This window comes from Perna viridis, chromosome 5 (assembly GCF_037379345.1).
Source record: "Perna viridis isolate PV_CMFRI_1.1 ecotype Kerala chromosome 5, ASM3737934v1, whole genome shotgun sequence".
Taxonomy (NCBI): domain Eukaryota; kingdom Metazoa; phylum Mollusca; class Bivalvia; order Mytilida; family Mytilidae; genus Perna; species Perna viridis.
In genome coordinates, this window is record NC_142449.1 from 21,519,770 (window position 1) to 21,543,602 (window position 23,833).

Below are 23,833 nucleotides of genomic sequence, written 5' to 3' on the forward strand. Positions count from 1 at the left end.
ATGAATCCACATAATATTTAGATATGATGGTACTCAATATGTAATTTATTCCCCAAATCACCTTAATCTGATTCATCCAAACGTTTTGTGTTTTGAACCTTTTGATGCAAGAGTAAAGGTAATCTTTTAACGAGATAATACTAAACATCAAAGAAATGCACCTGCCTAAAACCAATATCGTTACATGACTTTCAACTTTAAAGAAAGTATATTTTCAAGTTTTTTGTGCAGTTCCTGTTGTTTTACAACTTGTACTATTTTGAATTTTAAGTGTTTACTTATAATTTATCCATACATTTACAATACATACATTTTTAGATTGATTGATTGAATTTAGTATGTTGTCCAATGTTAGATATTTCATACATTTATGGCAAGAATCTTTGATTAATGGAGTAGACTTTGTCTTATATTAGTCTGACGTTTCTTACTAGATTATTGACATACTAACTTAAAGGGGCATACACGTCACTCAATCTGACTTGGTACCAAAAGTTCTGAGCTTATGTATCAGCTTCACAAACTGGTAAGTCATACTGAAATGAGATTGAATCATTAAAAAATTCTGACACCAAGGGGTTGACGTCAACGGTAGCTGAAAGCCAGTGCCCACACATACTTTTCATATACAAAAAAATGTTTCTATGCATATTTTAGAACTTTCTGGATAGAGTCACTTTGTATCTTTTGAGTTTCTGTCATTTCTTGAGCTCTCTTAAACAGATTGCAAAATTTGTTCCTTTATATATTTAACTTGTGAGAAATAGTTGGTTCATAACAAATTGTCAGGAAGTATCATATTTGTCCTTCAAAAGTTGTCTAATTAGTGTGTACCCAGCCAGGACCAAATAAATAGTTAGAGGCGACCCATGGAACTTCAATGGAGGGCAAGTTCACCATAACGTTGAGGTAATGGTACAGAGCCCTAACAAAAATATTCTGTATTCTGGCTTTAATCTCAATTTTCTTTTGAAATTTTGGACTAGGGTAAAACCAGTGAATTGAAAGATTCTCTCAAGTCTGAATCAATATAAAGATATAACAGCTATCTTATGGTGTTTCAAAATATATTCACCATATCCATTCTCGTTATATTAAATCAGTTTTTCAGCCAGGGAGCTTTGTCCCCCCTGAATCCTTACCAGGGCTCTGCACTGACCCACTCACGGTCCAGTCCCCAGACCCCATGATGCTTGATGCCTACAGTTCCATTTATCATTTGTTACATCCTGAAAACTTAAGCAACTATGGCAACACCCCTTACAGCACCCGTGAGAAGTTATGCATGCTTGAATTAGGATTAACATTTTGTTTTTGAAATTTAAATTTTCATATGAGGAATCATGCTTAAACTATTATACCTTATATAACTAGATTAAATTAAATTATACTTCTTATTATCTGCTACCATGTGTGAAAAACTTGTTGTGACATACATATTACAGTATCTAAGTGAAAAAATTTATGGTAGCATTTCTGTGCATTATGAACTTAAATGGTTAAACAAGATTAAATGATATTAAAATTGTAACATTCCTAAGTAAATTGAGTAGTGGTAAGTCCATATAGGTAGTGTATAAATGGTACACGAAACATTGATTGAAGTTTGGCTGGTGTTGGTTTGTATCTAACGTGAGTACTTGAATTTAATATACAGTTTTACACAAATTGTAACACTGTGACTGAAATAAAAATTTCAAGACACGAGTTCCTGCGTGACCTAATTTAGTCTGTGCAACTGTAGGTGCTTTCTGTTTTCTTGTAAGTTTTAAATCCTACTCTAAAGTCCAATATGTCATTTAAAACAAAGCAATGTTCATCTGACTTTTCTAACCATATAAAATAATGGTAATGATGATCCTCAAAGGTCTTAGAAAGAATAACCTGTATTTGGTATGACTCATTTAGATTTGGATTCTGTCTGAACATTTTACTTATGGATAGGTCACTCCCCTTTTCACCCTCATTATGTTTGGAACCTTGAACCTTCTTATCTTATTGAATGCTTAACAGCACATTCTGTTGCATTACAATCAAGAAGTTTACCTAATTTTTGCCTTTCGATGTATTATCTCTCCTGTCCAATAGTTACTAGTATCCCACTTTTCGCATGCCCTCTTTTGTTAAAATGTCTATAAATTCTCACTAACATCTCCACATCAACAACAGTAGGTGAAACTTTTTCCAATTCCTGACATGTTTATGGATATTTTTACTCTTTAATGCTCAATACTTTGATAAAATGTCTATAAAAGATAATTTACTATCTTGTGCTTTTAATCTTGTCTCCCCTTCTACCTATTGATAAGTGATACTGGTAATACCCATTTCTAATTTTCTACTTTTTTATGCACTCCAATTTAGATGGTTTCCTTTTGGACGTGCTCCTCAAATTTTCCTGGATATTTCACCATTTCTCCTTTTGACTTTCCAACTCCTGATAATTTTCCTACAGGTGCACCTGATCTTTGCTCCCAGTTTTTAGTGGAATCTGAGTTGCTCATTCATTTTTTTTTATCTGTGTGTGATTTAAGTTATTTCATGTTCTTTGTTGTGCGTGTGTAATTTACTTGTCTAGTCATTAAACCTAAACCTGTATTATCACCATTCCAGTCTGGTTTCCCCTTTGCCCTTTGCCCTTTGACATTCATATTCCTTTTTACTGGGATATACATCTTTTATTTTAAAATACCTTCCACACATATATTTCCTGGAATGATGTAAGAAGAGACCTCCATAAATGATTTAGTTTTTGTTCCCTTTTAAGAAATTATATTGACTTTCCAGTTGAGTGATTCAGACTTTTGTATAGGGTATATGGTAATCATGATGTTTGCCTTTTGCCCTGACCACGTGCCATGTAAGTGTAACTCCACTTGCACTGTTTAATAGATTTTTGACAATACTCAATACAAAGGGTATATATCATATGAAGATGTGTAAGAAGGGTAATTATGTTGAATGCTTAAAAGGGAGATAATCCAACTTAAGATTTAACATGTTCAAAGTCCAAGTACATGGCACCTATGTTTTGAGTTCTGTAGGTTTTAAGTTTTTTTCACTCTACATGGTTTCATTTGATACCCTCTTTTTTCTGTCTAGTTTGATAACTTTTCCTTTTTACATGCTGAATTTAATATATCCACTTATTTTCTGTTTGGTATGATAGTTTTTCCCTCCTACATGCCCTCATTTGATAAGATGTCTATAAAAAATAATTAGACTGTCTCTACCTATCTCCTCTCCTATGGCAGGATGCAGAGGTTTGATAGTAAACCAATTATCATCAATTAATAAACTCTCTACTGGATGTGTATTGCTTTTAGTGATGAAGATGGACATATTGTTTAATGAGATGGACAAGCACTTAGATTAGTCAGTAGAATGGTCAGTTGATTTCAGGAATGATTGACAAATCTGACAGTGAAATGGACGTGTATTATGACAAATTTTAAGGCTGAAAGACTTACTGGTAGAGAAGAGGGAATTATTTGATAAAGGAATTATTTGATAAAATTTCAGTATTCTTGAACTTACTTCGTTACTTGGAAAACTTTTTCATATTTATAAGTGTTTTGTAGTGAAATTCCTTCAATTTTGTGAGAACGAAATATTGATTTTATACAGGAAAACAGTTTAGAAATATTTTTGCAACCTTAATCTCAGGTGGTTTTTAATGTTTAATAAAACTGTTATCGTTGTGGTAGATAAGAAATTTCTTGTGTGACAGGATTTGTATCTTTTGTTTGATTAAAGTGGGTAAGTGAAAGTTTTGAATATTTTAGAAGTTAGGAGATAGAAAAAGTTTTACACATATTTGGGGATTTTTAGTTTCCAATATTTGATAAAAACCTAAGCGTTCACAATTGATTTTGGGCTTGTAATAAATACCAACTATTTGTCTGTAGTTGAAAATGTCGTGAGAAAGTTAATGAAATATTTGAGCATATTAGACAAGCTTAGTATGACAACAATAATTGTTACTATGACTCAATAGTATAATAACTGTATTGTTTTTAAATCTAATGTAATTCTACAAGTACTTTAGAATCTTAAAATCACTAAACATATAAAATTTAAGTTCTTAAGAAGTCACGATAAAACTGAGGTTAACCTCTTCTTTGATATATTGATGTACATTTGTTTTGGGTTGTTAGTGGGATTATTATATTTGCTTTATGATACAAGGTAAATTTATGCACATAAGCTAACAATGATATGAATAATGATACCTGTACTTACGATTTGGATTTAAAAAAGTAAAGCAGAAGAATAAATTTAGATATTCTGCTTAAAGTATTGGTTATCAAAACTATTGGTATCTGAGAGGCATACAATGTATTAACAATGAATTTTTCATCTTAATTTCTGTCAGTCTGTCTGTCTCTTAAACCTATCCATACTCTATGAAAGTTAGATCATATTTTTTTTTAACATGGAATACATGTATGGTATGTTATTGACCTTCTAGAAGGCATACTATTTCATAGTTTTTAATAAGCAAGGCATCATTGATATTTTGTAAAATTTCTCGTCTCCCAATCAGTCATTTCACACCAGATTCTTGTGAAGTTGGTTTGTAAATGTTTCTTCAGTTTTTCAAATAAATAATAAAATGTAAACCTGTTGTGTGAGGGTATTGTAGCACTTTCCCCCATTTTAAAAATAAGTCCCCCGAAGCAATTTTGAATAAGACAGAACGTGTAAGTAGTTCTAGCAATTACCGGTAATTAACTTTCCCAAAAACTTATTTTATAATTTTTTGAGTCAAGATAAGTGCACATGGATTCACCAGAAAATCCTAAAAGAAATCAGTGCTGGAGAAGAAAAATTTTTTGGCAAGACTTTATTATGAAAAAAGAGAGAATATTGACATAACAACAACAAAATAATGACTTTTTTATGTACAAAATGATTTTTCCATAAAAAGATTTTTATGTTGAAAGGGTCATAGGGTGTATGGGTTCATGGATTTAATCCACTTGATTTCTTAAAATTCAGAATATATTGCGAAAAATGTGAGTGACTTAAAATCGCAATGATAACATTAACATCATGGAACTTTTTACTCTTCATTTTCTTCAAATTTGCAAAAACTAAAATCACAATTTTTAACTCATATGTCAAAATCTCTATGATTACAGTATTTACAGTATTCATTGCCAAGACATTGAAATTGATAGTCTCTGCTCCTCTACAGATGCATGCTACAGCATAAAATCAGAAAGACTGGGTCAGTGTAGGATGATCTGCCATCATATAAGCCATTCTTCTATTAGCTAGCACCTTAGAAATCTGGCTAAAATTAATCAACGGCTTAAACTGCCTATCAAACAGACATGGAGGTGTTTGTTGTACATTTGCTGTTAGTTTACTAAACATCACTTCACATCATTTACTCTTTTTATCAATATTTAAGATAAAACAGCATTAATGGTAAACAAAAAAACTTTTATATAAAAAATCTTTATCTACAATTTCATTAATAATTCTGCCAAGATAAAACATTGCAGTACTTTTAATTTCAGGCATGCATCAATCAAAAATAAGCTACAATTTATTTTAGAAGTAGTTTTCCCACCACTGCTTCAATCAACCTGCACTGACCCACAGCATTCTCTGTGTCTGTGTAACACTATATACTCCCATTATTATATTATTTTAATGGGATTGTGAAGTTGGAGCACTATTCTCTATTGTAATAGGACTAAATATGCTTTGGATTGTATGCTACATTTAACTGGAAAAATGCAATAGCAGGTATGTAGTACCTTCATCTTTATTATTTGTTTGGACCAAAGTAATTGGAAAATTTACCACCAAGTTTGTCCGATATAAAAGGGATACATATCTTTATCTCATGGTAATTTAGGTGGTTGGATATTGATAAAAAATGTTTTAAGGCAGAGCTGTACTTAAAAATAAAACATTTGTGCCCTGCTTTGTATTATCAGAGTAGGCCCATGAAAGTATTATGTTACTGTATAGGGGTTAATTTTGTGATATTTAGGCAAGAAAGTGCCAAAAATTGTGCTGATTTTTATTTTAGTAGATTATAAGTGGTGGGCTAGTTACCTGAGCTCAGAGTATTTATTTTGCAGAATTTATTTTGGCAATATTAGACAGACTGTTAAATTATGTGAAGATTATCTGCTATATGTTTATATTTTAGGAAGTGATAATTATTTTGTTCACATGCATCAAGCTTCATGATCATTTGAGTCTTGTATGCTTATAGTCCAAGGTTTTGCAAAACTTTAAAATTGAATCATGGGATACATACAGACCTAGGTAAATTTGGATTATCATTCACACACAGACTGTAAATCCAGTTTTGTTGGTATAAAGACAGGCATTGCTCCATAAATATTTTGTAGTGAAATTTAGATTTGGACACCTCAATCTTGAGATGTATTGTAATTTGATGCATTGATTTAGCACGACTTGTGTCAATACAACAATTTCATGTTAACCTAGTGAGTAGGGGCATTCATGTCCAATCCACATGTTTCCCCGCAAAACTAAGGATAATAAATTTTTGCTACTTCATGGCAACCTTTTGGCCCATCATGTCTTCCATAGATCACCATAGTGCTGTTGATGTGGTGAAAACTTGTAGACTTTGAACTGATTTTGCAACTGTTATAATTGGTATTGGAAGGGTTTTTGAAAAGAATATATGCATCCAATTTGCATGGGTTGGGCTGTTGTCAACACTTGACCAGACAAGTATTATCATTTATTGCCCTGAAATAGAGGTTAGTAGAGAAAGTGTGTTTTCCTGACTGCAGTAATGGGTAGATAAGTAGATCTGTTTATTAGACCTGCCAGTTCTGTCTTTTTTTTCTGTTGTACAAGTGTCAAAATTTCTCTTATTTTCTATAGGTGCAACTTCTCATTAGCATTGCATCCCTAAAAGTTGAAAAATGTTGATATTCAATAAATCCTTATCATCAGGTTTACAGTTGTTAAGTATGTTATAGCACAGTTAAATTTCCTAGAATTAAAGTGAGTAAAACAGTTTACTTCAGGAGAGAAAGTGTTCTTACCTTTACCTGATGAACTGCATTGAAGCATTTAAAATTAAAATCCTCTCAGTTCTTACTTCAAGAACTTCATCAGGTGATTTTCATTTCATAAATTCTAACCCCTGAGATTAACTATTTTTCTTGCTGTAACATAAAAAAAGCATTTGTAAAAGTTATAGTTTTTCAATATAATTTTTTTTAATTTCAGTGACCTTTAAATACTGTAAGTAAAGGACATTGTAAATTGACCTTGAAACATTGATTAGCTGTCAGTCTCTTAGAAGTAATAAAGCTAAGCTCATAACCTTATATTACAGTCTCAAGGTATTGGTTATCAGTGCATGATACATGTTCTACCATTTGAAACAGTAAAACAGGTTCCTAGGTTGGAGGTCTATCTAACATTGTAACATTCACTGGAAATAGATTTGTACTGGATTTTTTTAATTTTCTTATCAACCACCAAATGTTCTTCTGGTATTAGAGAGTGATGAAAGAAGTAATGTTGATTAACTAAAGCTACTTCTCCCAGCTGCAACTATTTAAAACATTGGAAGGATTTGAACTTCCTATTTCACACAAATCTCAGGTGTTTTATGTTGTAATATTCAAACTTCAAACATTTGTTGATTTTCCCTCACTTGAATATGTGTGATTATTTTTTGGGGAAAACCTATTTAAAAGTTTCTCTCAATGTAGTTATAATCTGACTGTCTTTTCATCAAAACCACTGACTAGGAACAATAAGTATGATAAGAAAGTTAGGTATGAATTTGCCTAAACTTGGAATTATTGCTAGGTACATGTGTAAGGTGTTCTTGGACATATCGCCCTTCTACGAGTATTTTGGTTCTACAAAGTTCGTATTAGTGATAGAACATTTCTGTTTTTTAAATGCCTAATGGTTCATTCAAGCCATAAGATTTGGGGTATTTATTGTTAGTTTTGATATATTTCTTTTTAGTTTTGTATTAGATGAAAATGAAGCTGTTTTCCAGATCAAAGTGTTTTGTAAAAATACTCTGTCTGCAAGTTTCCAACTTATTGAATTTTAACATCTACAAAGGCAAGTTTGAAGCTGAAATCAATTACAAATGATTTGATTTATGAGTCGGAACTATAAAATATCAACTCAATGATCAACTTTGGAAACTAATTATGGAGCATTGTTTGTTGATATCTGCTATTGTTTGGGAAGTTGTTCACTTAATCAGCTGAATAGAGATATGACAGTATCGCTAATAGTAAGGCTAATGATTTGACTTGTCAATACAGTGGAAACTGTGTAATCCCTCACTAGTTTTCCATATCCTGTATAAACTGACACATGCTGGTTCTAAAATTGTTTCTATCAATTATGTTCATCTGCAATGCTTTTCATCATGTGTATTCCAACATCATATATAATCCACCATAGTTTTTTGGTTATAATGTGTTGGATTTGACTTGTTCCACTGTACTACTGTGGATGGTAGAATTTGGGTGAGAACAGTATTGACTTTGGCTGATGAAGTGCAGTGGTTAGGTCATATAAATTAGGCCAGCTTATAGTATGACCTGTAGTAATTACATGTAGTGGATTAGGCCAATTAGTGTAATGGATGTTTTGTTTAGGAATTGATCAGATATACCCTTAATTGCTAAACATATTTAGTAACTATGTTATTTATCCTTTTTTCACTTACTAAATTCTGAAAATGGATTTTAGCTACTGGTGGAAGTGACACAATAGGAGGTGGTGAGTCTCTTTGTTAATTGTAAAAGACTTGATGAAGACACTGATAATAAGATCAAAGAATTGTGTTTTCTTTCATTATTTTGTATTTTATTGAACATTCTTTGGATGTTGAACTGTGAGTTCTTGAGATTATTATCTGATGTGATTTGTGGATTAAATCTAAGACTAGAATTTCATATTACCCAATGTTGGTATTGGCAGAGTTCAAAGGAAAATTGTGTTTTTACTGTAAGCATATATGTAGTGTTATCAGTGGCAGTTCCAAGGGGGGACCAGGGGGTTTGCGTCCTTCCTTTTTTTATTGGATATTTATTATTTACAAGTGAAAAATTGACAATTAATGGTAAATAATGTTCTAGCATTCAGGCTTTTTTCTGAGGAACCTTGGCTGGCAACCCTCCTTTTCAAAGTGTGGATCCGCCCCTGGTTATTGTATTATAGGATCAACACATTTAAGGAGGGAGAACAAAGATTGAAACAAGATGTCTTCCATTTTTTAGATCTGAAATACTTCCTAGTTCAAGGGAGACATTCAGGCCAGAAGAAATAGAGTTTAAAAATCAAAAACTCAAAGTCTTCAAAGTCACTAATTGTCAAATATTCTATGCCACTGATTTTGGCATGCTTTCATTCAATTCTCCACTAAACTTAATTCTCAATCAATCAATGATTTTCTCATTTTCATCATAAACCCTGGCATGAATATGTGTATGGACTTGGTTCAGAATTTAAAAAATCACAAATTTTATTGAGCTGAAGCTTGAAGATTTTAGGTCGATTGATAATATACATTCATGTATACATTTCATTTTTTTCCAATTCACATCTTTTGACACATTGTACACTTGTACATTACTAGCAAAATAAGTGTATTCCTTTTTCGAAAATATACTTCACATTTTAGAACATTTCAAAGGTTATGTCAGTTTTAAAAAGCTTGTGCTGTAATGTTTTGAATGTACTGATTTTTGAAGTTTGAAATTTGAAATTTGTTTTGTAATTCAACAGTTCATCAATAGGCTAAAATTGGTAAACTTCAAGCTGCGATATGCTCTATTGAAAATTGGGTAACTTCGGAACTGTAATGACCCAAATTATTCTCAATGACAACAACTTGGAGACAGGGCATTTCTCAGCTATATTTAAGAAAATTCAATGCTAACCGATCATTTCATCTTTTAATGTAAACTTCTCACTCGTATACACATAGAACAAACGTACACATATGGTATTTAAGAGGTACATTTTGATCTCGTATGAAGCTAGAATTGACAGTTCTACGGCACTAATCAGCAGCATAAAGTGGTGTAGTAATATATAATTATCCTTATTATATACTAATGTACGGTACTGAAATTACAAGAATTACAACAGTATTAGCAACTTAAAACAAGACTTTGTCATATTTATTGAAACATGTCCAAACCAAAGCTCTTTTAAGATTAAGCAATTCAAACATGTGTTTGGTAACTTATTGAAACTTGTATAAAGGGACCTCTCTTGGGTTTAGACCACTTTCCAGCTTAATGAAGATTCATTTAAGACGGGTATGATAGTATAGTTGATCACATCATAGCTTTTAAAGCCCTAGAGGAGTTCAACTTTTGTTTCATGAGATAAAACCATGATATGACTGTGAGTAGATTTTACTCAATTTACACAGAGACAATCATCATCTGTCAAGTGATTTTTGAGACATCTTCTCAGTTCTAAGGAATCATTTTTATTAAGGATAATGGCTTTTAAATGGTAAATATTCTTTGTTTTTGTGTGTGTGTGTTTTATTCAGTGTAAGTGAGTTCAAGGTCAAGGCCATAACTTCTTGAAATAGAAATAGCTTATGTCTGGTCTTGTATATAGAATTTATAACAATATACATGTATGTATAATAAAGTAGAGTTCTTAGAGGTAGATCATATGTAATATGTCTGCTCAATTGGTGTTTTTTTTTTTTAATCTTATTCAAAAGTTTTTAATGAGCATACTTATAAATTTCAATGTTAAACATAGGTTACCTGTAATTGGTCTAAATGGTGGTGAATTAGTTCCTGTGTCCAATAATTGATTTGTGGAAAAAAAATACTTACCGCATATCTTAAATGGCTTCATATTTCTACAAAGACTATTGGGTATTGGGGATCATCAAACATTTTCAGGGTTGTTTGTAAAAGTTGAAATTCTTTATACATTTCCGTGCAAGCTTTTTTTCTGCCATTTATCCACCTTGACAGCTTTAAGGGGTCTTTTTCAATTATTGTTGTTGTTATTGACCATTTTGTGCTAACAGTGGGATAGTTGAATGTGCATGGAGCATGCTCAATATACTCTTCTGCGAGGAAAATTCTTTCGTGTTACCCATGCCCTACCTTGGGGTTGTATATATTGAGCATGCTCATCAGCTTACCACAAACAGATGTATTTTATAAATTTATGTCAAAATTTCTTTTCAAATTAATGCATACATGTAAAAATGTTAATAGATAAACTACTTGCTTGTAAAAGATATACATGTATTCATACAAACTTGCAAAATGCCTGAGTAAGATGCTCCATGTAATAGATATGATGTACTTTTAGAAATAACTTATTTTATATGAAGTAGCCCCATTATTACACAAAAAGAATATGCAGATGAATAAGAAATCAAAACTAATTTCTTTTTACTTTCACTTTCATATTTGCTCCTTTATAAGCAACAAGAGACTGATCATTATCCCTTTCAAACATAGAAATTATGTAATCAAGCAGGAAAAAAGCTTAAACATGCTGAAACTAATTGATAATTTTATGACATTGTTCAGTTCAGCATTCAATACCATGGGAAACTTTAATTTCATTTTAGCCATTGCTCATAGCACTTATGTCTATGGAAATTTCAGAGTATTTTATCAACAGTCTGCAGTGATAATTAAATCTGTATTCCCAAAACAAGTGGATTAAGGTAGAAGTTATTGTAAAAACTGTCAAGATTTTTTTACATCATTATGATAGTAGTAGGCCAATAAGGAATTTATAAGTTGCAAATTGTAACATGAAGGTTCCATGTGTATTTTACTATTAAGTAATTTAGGGTATAATTTAAAGTAATGGTTGGTAAAAATTGAGATTGTGTCATTCCATTTAACCTTCAGGCAATAAGTTGGCGGAATTTTTAGTGCAGTTGCTATGAAAAAACTTAGTAACTGAAGCCAGTTTTCTATTCTTAAACATGTCACCTTTGTAACAGAGAGAAGTCTATGGCTGTTTTCTCTTTTTAGAAACATACAACTTGGAGCAAATATGAGGGTATAATTCAAATGATTTAATATTCTTTCAAATGAGTAGAACTTAGTAGAATTTTGGTAACTATAAATTAGATTATCGCTATTTTGTTTAAAATCCCTTTGATCTTGCTATACAAAAATTTTCAATCTCATGCCAGTTGAGTGAGAATGAAAATTATAGCTAGTTTCTATGTCCCCGCGTGACATACAAGCAACAGCGTAGGAATATTTGATGACCCAAATAACCGTCTGTTTGTTTACTGTGTATGACATAATGGCTAATTTGTGGCAATATTTTCTAGTCAACAATGGAAAATGATTAAATACAGTAACTTACTCGATTAGTATGAATAAATCCCAAAATTATTCCACAAATTTGAAACGCAACTGCCATAGTTAACAGATTTAAAAAAAAAATGTGTATCACAGCTGCACAACATACGTAACATCACATAGCACATTGCTGAAAAATAGTCCCGAAAGGAAATTTTGCAGCGCTTATAAACTTACATGTTTAGGTCAAGAAAACTGAAAATAAAACAAAACTAGCAAAACAGCAATAAACAGGTTATTTAAATATTTTTTCAACTCGCGGGAGTTCCTCATGCTCATCTTAGCATAAGAAACTCCCTCTTGTTGGAAAAAATATTAAATAATCTAATATGTCAGCATACATGTGCCAAAATTTTCAGAGATCTTCTGTTATTTTGAAGTTTTACGAATTTTTATGCTCATCCACAGTAATAGGCATGTAGATTCCTTTGTAAACTGTCCATGTATCATCATTCAGTTGCCAAGCCACAGTAATGGGCTTGTTGATTCCTTCTGTCTGTCTGTGTATCATCATTCAGTTGCTCAGCTACAGTAATGAGCATTCTGCCTGTCTGTCTGTCTGTCTGTCATCATTGAGGTTTTATGTAGATTTGTATTGCAGATTATTTATACAAAAATTGGTTCAGATCATCATAAAACTTGGTACTGAAGTAAATAATATGAACTTTTTCAAATTATACTAACCTACTTGTGTTTTTGACTCATTTCGAAAATTTTGCTATCCCCCTTTTTTCACCATTATGTGTGGGGTATCTATCACTTGATGTTCCTTTAATGCCCTACTTTTATATAGAAACTGTTGATGTTAGATGAATGTTGCTATTCTCATCTGGATTTTGCCCTGGCTAAAATATCTGTAAATTAAAGATGCATGGAAGGATTACATTACTCCTGTAAAGGGCTATTATATAGATTTGTATGAATATCAATATGTATTACAGATGAAAAGATGGTAAACACAGTTCAGCCACTATTCTATCTCAATAATATGGATGGAAAATTAGAACGATGACAAGCCTAGGGGGACTTCCACGTTACTATAATGGATTTCCTAATGTAAGTACATGTGCATTGTATATAGTAGAGTTTTGTCTACATGTGCATTGTATATAGTAGAGTTTTGTGTACATGTGCATTGTATCTAGTACAGTTTTGTCGGTAAGTAAATGCATGATTTGATGTACTTCAACAACAAATATTGTTGTAACTCCTTAGTAAAAGCTATATTTTATTTGGTACATTTTCATTCACTAAAGGCAAAAAAAATATAGGTAGGCTTGAGTTCTTGTTCATGACCACATATGTACCAAAGTATTGCATTTTTATTATCACCCTTTTTTTATTACAAAATATAAGCATTTTTTCAGTCTATCTGGTTTGATAAATGGGTCAATAGATGGATAAAAAACCATAGCAATTATTGGTATTTTAAGAACATACTAAGAGCAATTTACATACACATGATTTTTTTTCTTCAGAAAAATAAAATTATCTTCCCTCCTAATTGCAGGGTATCATTATCTCATGGACAGTTTCACCCTTTTCTTTTAATTTTTCCCTTGATTATCTTTCTCATGCAGACACCTCTTTCTTGGTACCAGTATCGCATTGCATATTACTGAGCAGGTTTATGTCAAAACATGGATGCTATAAAAATATAGTGCATTTTCTTTTTGCCCCTCTACAAACTAATGTTATGTCAAAAGATATGTACAATGACATATAAAATAGAGCAAACATCACACTATAAGATGACAAACTTTTTTAAAAGAAAATCTAACGTAATGACATAAAAATGTTCATCTGAAAAGGTTGGTTTGATGAGTGCAAAACAAAAGTGAAAGTAGAGAAAATGGCTATTTATAGTTCAAGACTACTTTTCTGTCCGATCTTTGTGGACTCACCCTATTTTCTTTGCGGGAAATTATTTTTTCACATGTCCTTAGAAATGCTGCATTAGTGAAAGTTTTATTGAATCAATTTACATATTTTTTTTTAAAAATCCTTAAAATATGCACTTCACTTTAGAAGTCTATGGGAAAATTAATATGATACTGAGACCTCTTATCAGGATATCTCAGGATATACAAGGATTATATCCCCTGCCAGTAAATGGCTTGGTTAATTGTCTCATGGACATCCCCTTTCTTTAAATGCTTCCCTTGATTATATACCCAGAAACCTCTCTCCTGGTACCAGTATCGTATTGCATATCCCTGAGCAGGTGTACGTCAAAACATGGATGCTATAAAAATATAGTGCATTTTCTTTTTGCCTCTCTACAAACTAATATTTTGTCAAAAGATATGAACAATGACTTATAAAATAGAGCAAACATCACACTGTAAGATGAAGAACTTTTTTAAAAGAAAATCTAACATAATATCATAAAAATGTTCCACTGAAAAGGTTGGTTTGATGAGTACAAAACGAAAGTGAAAGTAGGGAAAATGGCTATTTATAGTTCGAGACTACTTTTCTGTCCGATCTTCGTGGACTCACCCTATTTTCTTTGCGGGAAATTATTTTTTCACATGTCCTTAGAAATGCTTCATAAGTGAAAGTTTTATTGAATCAATTTACATATTTTTTAAAAAATCCTAAAAATATGCACTTCACTATAGAAGTCTATGGGAAAATTAATACGATACTGAGACCTAGTAAGCCAGTTTTTCAAGTAAAGTTGGATATTCAGCAAGTGGTTTTTACCAGCTGAAAAAGTAGTACCCCAATGCAGGTAACACTTTTAAGATGAATTAGCCAACTTTTGAACCTGATTTTTTATGGTAGCTCTGGTTTTTTGCATTTATGGTTAATCTTTACCATATTTGGAAATGCATTTTGTTTTCATGAATTTGTATAATATCAGTTCAATAAAATTATTATCTTGACTGTTTATGATGAGCATATCTATATTCATGTAACCTAAAGCAAGTAATACTCCTGCATAAAGGATAGTTTTCAAGTTACAACACATTTTAAGTATGTGGTTAGGACTTGAAAATAGTCATTTTCCATACATTGCCTCTTATATATGAAAAAATGAATATTTTTTTTATTTTTTGTTTTTCTTTCAAATAAATAGCTAAAATGAGTTGCCATATAACTGTGTGGTTGATTTAAACACAGAAATGGCACAAAAGTCAACAGCCAATTTTTTAGTGGACTTTTTTTAGTGGTTCAAATGGACAGATTCTAATGCGGCAAGAAAAATAAAGGTGTTTTTTCATATAAAAACTGATTTTTTTCAAAAAGTATCTAAAGCAGACAGTTGTTATTATAATATTTATACCAATAAACTATTTTTCTTGCATCATAGCTATCTGTTTTAAAGAAAAAGTCCTTTTCCTGTCATATTGAGGTCCTTTTGTATCTGCCTGGGGTACCAAAATGGCTTAAAATCTGTATTTTCTGCATATGAAAAGCTATATTTTTTTAAAACTATGATATTGGTATAATTTTTTTTGGATTTATTATAATTGAAATGACCATATCTATAGTTTAAAACAGTTGGTTGTACCAGTCATTATACTTTACTTTAAACAAGAGGCTCCCTTGAGTTAAAGACAAAAAAGGAGGTTCGAATATTAATATTTCCATATATGGAAATCACAAGTGGGGATTAAATAATGATTTGGAACTCATAGTACAGCTCATGTATCTACCATGTCAGAATAAACCACAAATTTGCTTAGCTTGACTAATGCAGCAGCTTTTTATCAAAAGTAATATTTTCTGGCTAACACTGAGATATTAGTCTCATGCCTGGAATAGGGTACCTGTATAAAAATTTTAATAGAAAACTCATGTTTATAGCAGGGCAATGATGTTCTGAATTTTCAGTATGAAAATGAATAATCTAGCAGAAAAACAACAACTTTTATGATTATATTTAAATGTTTATTAGTAATAGGTACCAGTATCGTATTGCATATCCCTGAGCAGGTGTACGTCAAAACATGGATGCTATAAAAATATAGTGCATTTTCTTTTTGCCTCTCTACAAACTAATATTTTGTCAAAAGATATGAACAATGACTTATAAAATAGAGCAAACATCACACTGTAAGATGAAGAACTTTTTTTAAAAGAAAATCTAACATAATATCATAAAAATGTTCCACTGAAAAGGTTGGTTTGGTGAGTGCAAAACGAAAGTGAAAGTAGGGAAAATGGCTATTTATAGTTCGAGACTACTTGTCTGTCCGATCTTCGTGGACTCACCCTATTTTCTTTGCGGGAAATTATTTTTTCACATGTCCTTAGAAATGCTACATAAGTGAAAGTTTTATTGAATCAATTTACATATTTTTTTAAAAATCCTAAAAATATGCACTTCACTATAGAAGTCTATGGGAAAATTAATATGATACTGAGACCTCCTATCAGGATATCTCTGGATACAAAGATTATCTCCCCTCCCAGTGGCTTAGGTCATTTTCTCATAGACATCCTTGTCTTTTGATGCCTACCTTGATTATTATTCCCAGACAGTTCTCTCCTATCAGGATATATCAGTTTGTACAAGATAGATCATTATAAAGGGAGATAAGTGTTATCAATGGACTTGTTTATTATGATAGATTCTTATTTTATTGTCAAAAAAGCTCAAAATCTGTGTGAAAACATTTCACTGTGTTAATTTAAGAAAGTGGATTGGAAACTTTACAAACTTAACTGAATGTTAACTTTTTGCTCGTTACTTACTTTAAATACTTCAAAATTTGTGATATGTTGGTAAGAAATTGGTTTTTCTACAAAAACTGTCATCACATCCTAAGTTTAAAAATTTTTTTCTGCATTATATGAATTACAGGCTAAATTTTAGGCATTACATCCTGGTAAAATCCAAAACACACCCCAAATGACTGACTTAAGAAATTATTGTTTTCATTGTTTACCCTGAGATATGGGACACAAAACAAAGTGAGATGTGGACTTGCCCTCAGCTTTATTTTTAGAATCTCTGAAACTTTTTCAGATTAAAATATGTTAAAGAAATCTTTTTGGTCCAAAATAAAAATACAAAATGTAAGGCACACTTCTTCAACAGAAATAAAAAGCTTCAAGGAGTGCAGCATGGTACGACTGTAGTAATCAAGCTCTGAACAGTTGGGGACCCAATATTAGTTTTCGATTTTTTGGACTGTGGTCCTTCATAACTCAAAAAACACCAAGTAATATCTGAAATCAGATTGATAAACACAGGCAGGATATTTTCATTAGGAATCCAATTGAAAAAAGTTTTTGAAAGCAGACTTTTTAGTGTATTCCCTTTGAACTTTAAAACAATCCATAAGGCATCAAATTTGATAATTTGTTTACCAGAATTAATATGGAACAAAATAAATAGAAAAACAAAAATCAAAAGAAAAATAAACATTCTACATGGGTTTCAATACAACACCTATTTTAACCCTTTTTGGCGCCTTATTCTAAAACGATGGGGGCCACAAACTCCAAATTATATCGTAACCTGCCGATATTGGCAAGTAAAATCGTTTAAAAATTCGTAACAGTTTTGTCTACCACAACAAAAGCTATCACACAAAGACCAAGTGACTATTGACTACAAGGAAACCAAGAGCACCATACCAATAAACAGCTGCAATTTTTTTGCAGTGGTATAAATATGTGTATTTAAAAGATTGCATTATCAACAAAAAAAGTTGAGAATAAGTTTTACTCTGTAAAAATGAATAGACACTACTGTGACATCACAATTTTCATGTGAAAATATTTTAATTTAATTGAAAATGAGGTAGACTCTTGGTAGTTTTAAAATGCACAATTAAGTTACCTCCACATGCAAGTATGAAAAAGAGACTTCACATGTATCTTTTAAACCTACAAAGAAGCAAATGTTCTGAAAAATTTCTCCTTGATAAAAGCATGTGGAGATATATAAATCTGCAACTTGCAGTACTGATTCAAATGTCTTTTAAAAAAAAATGTTTTAACTTCTAAAGAATTTCAATGTAAGAGTGCATGCTAGATTTTATGTCATAATAATCATATCATTGAATGTAAAATTGGATTAATTCCCAGGTATAAAAGTGGGTGTACTTGAAATTACATCTTCATTTTTCAGATTTAATTTTTGTTCTTCTTCACATTTTAAGGCTTATATCACTTAGCTTGAGTTACTGCAAATTTTGAAATAATCAATTTTGGATTTTTATATGAGTGTACAGAGAATTTATCTTGATATGGTAAAAATTGAAATGGCATTTTGGTGAAAATTAACAAACTAGCGATGATTTTCTCATTTACAGTAAGTAACAAATTTTCTGCTGTTATATATTTTACATGGAGAGGTTGTGAAACCATTAAATTTTTTATACTCCAACCCAGTTATGTTTTATGATTACACCCTCTCCCCACAAAGTTCAGGGAGTGTGTATGATCAATCACCCTGTCTGTCTGTCTGTACATCTATTTGTCCATGACTCTCATAAGTACAACTCCGCCAGCACTCCACAGTTTAGTTTAGTTTCACACTTTTGGCCAGGGATAAAAAATGACATAAATGGAAACCGGTGGTTGTTATAGTGATTAAAAATGAAGAATTTATTGTTGATAAAACATTTTCTGAAAAAGGGGACTTTTAAAAGTATTTTGCAATGTTTTATATATTTTCAATGTTGAAGGGGCTTTTTTTCAATGACAGTTTGACTTCATTGTGAAAGTGAAAATAAGTCAATTTTTTACCATGTTAAATTTAATAAGTGGATTACAGAGTGAAATAGCTCAAAATCTAACCCGCGATGCCCATATGAGGAAGGGGTTTTCGAAGGAAAAAGTTTCAGGGGATGAAATAAAAATTTAAGATATTTTGTGGATAATCTGATATTTTTAAACCTGATTTTATTCGGCATTCCAATGGGAACAAATTGTGCTCCTTTACTTGCTGACCTATTCCTTCACTCTTATGAGGCTGACTTCATAGCTGATCTGATCAGAAAGAAAGATGACGTATTATCTTTAAACAATCCTAATTTTGGGTATTCGATACATCGCATCTACCCAAAAGAACTTGAGATAAAGGATACTATGGACACTGTGAAGTCAGCCTCATATCTTGACCTACACTTAGAAATCAATGGTAAAGGAAAACTATTGACCAAACTTTATGACAAACGTGATTTACAGATGCGTGACAATTTTTTAAAGTGATAAATGTTACAAAGCATCAGATTACTAGACCAAAATTAGGCAGTTCTGCAATACTGTGGAGTGCTGGCTTAAAGGGAGCTGCCAATACCCCTACACATTTAAAAAATTGCTTTGCATCTTAGAAACTAGTGTTTTTATGCTATGCTTTGATACAAGGGTTAAAAAAATGTAACTTATGGTATGGACCTATATTGTTGTTAGCTAAGAAGTCCCTAGCAACCAATTATGCTGATTTTTTGCAAAGTTAACAGAACAGTCATTGAACTGATTCATGTGTGAATATGACTCTTGCCACCATAAAGAATGGAATATATTTTTAAAGGCTAAATATTTGTGCTGGTTACATGTAAAATAGTTGACCGGGCAACTTTTAAGTGCACAATAAGCAAAGGTTTAATAACCTAAGACCTAGAGTAGGCTTTTTAGTATTTAGTTTTCAACTCATTCAGATTTCTCCTTTTTCATGCGATGAGCTTCAAATGCACTATTTTAGCGTAAAACCTCTGTTAAAAGCTTACAAAACCCTAAATTTAGGGTTTATAAGTACATATGGGTTATCATTTTGTATGTTTTAAGTGGCAATTTTCATTTAAAAGATGATTATAGCAAAACAAGTGAAATTCATATCTGCACTTAGGTATAAGCAAAGTTCTCCACTAATGAAGAGGAGATAGCCTAATATAAGAATGCCTCTAAAATTGTTATCAATTGTCCATTTATGATAAATTTGGTATCATTTTACTCGTAAGAAGGTAAGCTTTCAAGAAATAACTAGAAAATTACAATATTTAATATTGCATTCTGCTTAATCCTGCTAAATCACTCAATGGATCCTGATGAAAGTTAAGAGATAGGTTATGAATCATTTGTAGATGGGCAGGTAGGAATTTAATTTTTGTTGGATCCTGCAAAGGAAAATAATTCAAATCTAAATTTTAACATCTCCTGTTAAATCATCTCCTTAGGAAAATCATTAATGATACATGCCTGCAAAGGGAGATAATCAAGGTTTTTTTTTACATTTTAGTATCTAAAAAGGTCAACTCCTCCTATACCGCTGAATGGATTTTGGTGAAGCCTTAAATGAAATTTGTGCATTATATGTAGAAGTGCATGAAATAAGGTAATTTCTGTTTGATGCCTAAAAAAGGAATATACTCAGATATAAGGTTTACTGGGTATATATTCAAAGTTCAAGTGAAATGGAGGATCAGTGCAGGATCCAGAAATTCTGAAAAGAGGGGGACTGGCTCCAGTTATTTCCATATATTTTTATACCCTGCCACACAAAGTGGTGAGGTATTAGTGAAAAATACCATGTCTGTCCCTCTGTCCGACAGTTACCAGATGATTTCTCTAGAAGATATAGAGGGATCTTTTTTAAATTTTGTATAGTTATTAAGTATCATAAAATACAGATGAAGATAGAATTTTGGTTTGATCGAATTATTTACTAAAAAGTTATAGCTATTTTTAACATTTTTCTACCCCGAAGTTTTTTTATTGCAACATGGAGGGGTATCATTTAATGTCCCATTAGATGCCCTGTTTTTTTTCTATATAATCTACCAAACTTTTTGAGCATTAGTGGGGAAGGTGCCTCTAATGAGGAAAATGGTTTCCTGAGCTTGATGACAGAGTATGTCTAGTAAAAGTGCAGTGGTAAGATTTTTGCACACAGACATCCTCTGTATTCAGGGTTATCTCTAGTTGTACATAATGCCTCCTTAACAGAGAGATAAGGTCCATCATTCTGTCTTGTTATAACTGATTGATGTAACTGTCTTATTTAAAATAGACAAAAGATTTATGATGGGCAAAGAGGTCTGATGTTGCATCTTCTTAAAGATAATAATAATTAATTTAGATAGCAACCAATAGCCAGAGTTAGCTTATTTTTGTTGTGTAGGATTTGTACTTTCACTGTCATGTTTTGTCTGCACTGTTCATCAGTTAATTTGCTTTGATGTTATGATTCAATTAGAAAGTTATAACGGAAATAGACCTATTGATGTTCTTTGTAGTTTTTAGATCAACACATTCAGTATTCAGGCTAAAGTCAGGCTAAATGCTACAATGAAATTAGAACAAAAAAGTTTCATTTTGATCCACAATCTTCAAAATCAAGGGACACAGAACTTAGTGATGAACTTCTAACAAGACAGTACATGTGATATATGTAATGAATTGCATAAAAAAAATTGGACCTAAATGTCAATCTAGATTGTATAAAATTATATACCATAGGTTTCTGTATTTCTTTGTTTTCAATGTGATGTTACAATAAAGGAAAACACAGACAACTTGAATATCTATAATTTTACTTTTTGACACACACTTCCTTTTAAAGTCATACATGTATATAACATGTTAACACCAGTTTAATAAACTATTGTTATATATGAAGTTTTAAATGACAAATTCTGACACAGTAGACTTTAGCCAAGCAAATATTGAAGTTTCCAGGGACCTGTCATGGCTCAAAGGTTTGAGAGGTTCTTCCAATGTGGAACTTAAAACTTTCCTGCCTCATTAATCATGGACCTGTTTTGTACTGCTACATAATAATTCTATCTTGTAACAGAAAATTTCAGTGTATATAGGAGGACACCAGGGGCTTCTTTCCCCACAATACCCTGTGACCAATTAGGCTTCCACAGTCAGATAGGGCTACATGTTAATTGTAATTTGTGAATTTCAGTGTATGCTGGTTGATGTCATGGGCTTCCTTTTCTTAAGAATCCTTGCGACTAATGAGGCCTGTACAGTCAGATAGGGTTACATGACAATTATAAGTTGTAAATTTCAGTATATGCTGGAGGATATCTGGGGCTTCCGTTTCCCTAAAATCCTTGTAACCAATGAGGCCTGTACAGTCAAATCTATTTATCTCTAGTGAGAGTTAAGGCTCAAAAGATCATAAAAGGATACATAATAGTGTTAGTTGTATATTTCAGTGTATGCAGAAAGACATCAGAGACTTCCATCAACCATGAATCTTTGCTACCAACGAGGTCCCCTCTCCAGGAATCAGTCTACACTGTCAGACTTGACTACATAACAATTGTGTGTTTTATATTTCAGTGCATGCAGGAAGATGTCAGACTGAGTGATCCTGACAGTACAGTGAAGGTACATGCTGATAAACCTCACCTCGTCAGTCTGGGTAGTGGTCGGTTGTCAACAGCAGTCACTATTATACCTCTACAAAATGGTAAAATCATCGGTCATATAGTATAGATACTAATAGTTACCGAGTACTCAAGGATAAATCTCATCCCACCCACCTTGCACCAAACATTTTGAAAGTTTTTTTGAATACATGTAATTTTTCATATAATTTTCTTTTCAAAACTTACCAATTGGATTTTTTCTCATTTTGAGCTTTTTTTATATTGTTGTTATGATCACTTTACTACTTCTTCATAGAACCTGTTCTAAGGTTGACCTTCCATAATTACGATTTGGCCTGATTTATTGCCAGAAAAATTAATAAAGTATTAAATTAATAGAAGATAGCATCAGCAGATGTATGGATTATATTTTTGGCAACTGCAGACCTTCAGGATAAAAAATCTATAAAAAGGCGTGAGGATAAATTTAGTAAAAAAAACTCCCATTGCTTCCAATGCAAACCCATATTTTAAGTGATGTCCTTTGTGAATAAACCTTTAGAAATCAAGCACTTTTATGTATCACTTTTTTAGGTTCGTAAGCCAAGTTATCTTTTGCAACTTTCAAAACATAGGGTAATGCGGCATTTTTTGGTCATTTCCATGTCTTTTTTGCATACAATGTGAAAATGTGCTAAATTTTGATCCTAGTCCCACCACTGTTTAAAGTGCTGTGAAAAAAAATTAGAACAGCAAAATGAAGAACTGGCATATTCTGAAGTGCAAAAATGAAAGATCTTTCAAATTATATTAAATTGGAAAAATATTATTTAATCCCATGGCCACTGGCCTGCTCTTCATGATAGATTGTTTTCCCCAAAAGGGGTAGGTCTTGTGAAGGTCATGAATATTTACTATATTTATACCTTGAGAGAGTATCTGCGTCTATTTACAGAAGAATGTTTTAAACAGTAAAATTAGAGGAATGATAGTTATAAGGCTGTATAAAAACTAATCAAACTTTGAGAGTCAGTACTTGTAAATGTTGAAAATATGGCATAACTAATAACATTTTATACCCCTACTCTATGAGCGGGTGGTATATCGGAATCATGTCTGTAAGTCTGTCTTCTACTGGACTGATTGATTTCAAATTTGGTGTATGGCTTTATATGAAAGACA

The 23,833-nt window shown here is 31.8% G+C and overlaps 1 protein-coding gene and 1 long non-coding RNA gene across 15 annotated transcripts in view; one reads left to right on the forward strand and one right to left on the reverse strand.

Annotated features, from left to right (window-relative positions):
• Window positions 1-23,833, forward strand: part of LOC148616491 (uncharacterized) — a 140,087-nt gene that overhangs the window by 2,818 nt on the left and 113,436 nt on the right. For 7 of the 14 annotated variants that reach the window (XM_088583575.1, XM_088583582.1, XM_088583584.1 and 4 more), the window contains exons 1-3: window positions 5,605-5,760; window positions 13,304-13,418; window positions 22,623-22,752. In XM_088583575.1, coding sequence (XP_088439701.1) covers window positions 13,371-13,418; window positions 22,623-22,752 — 178 coding nt within the window. In that variant the 5' untranslated portion in view covers window positions 5,605-5,760; window positions 13,304-13,370. Of the gene's footprint in view, window positions 1-3,231; window positions 3,388-3,621; window positions 3,760-5,601; window positions 5,761-13,303; window positions 13,419-22,622; window positions 22,753-23,833 lie in introns of those variants that run through there. The other 7 variants (XM_088583580.1, XM_088583579.1, XM_088583586.1 and 4 more) reach the window with 5 other exon arrangements.
• Window positions 9,970-16,897, reverse strand: LOC148616492 (uncharacterized). The gene is made up of 3 exons (XR_015922226.1): window positions 16,835-16,897; window positions 13,047-13,216; window positions 9,970-10,116 (listed from the first exon to the last, which is right to left on the reverse strand). It is a non-coding gene; the product is annotated as an uncharacterized LOC148616492 (long non-coding RNA).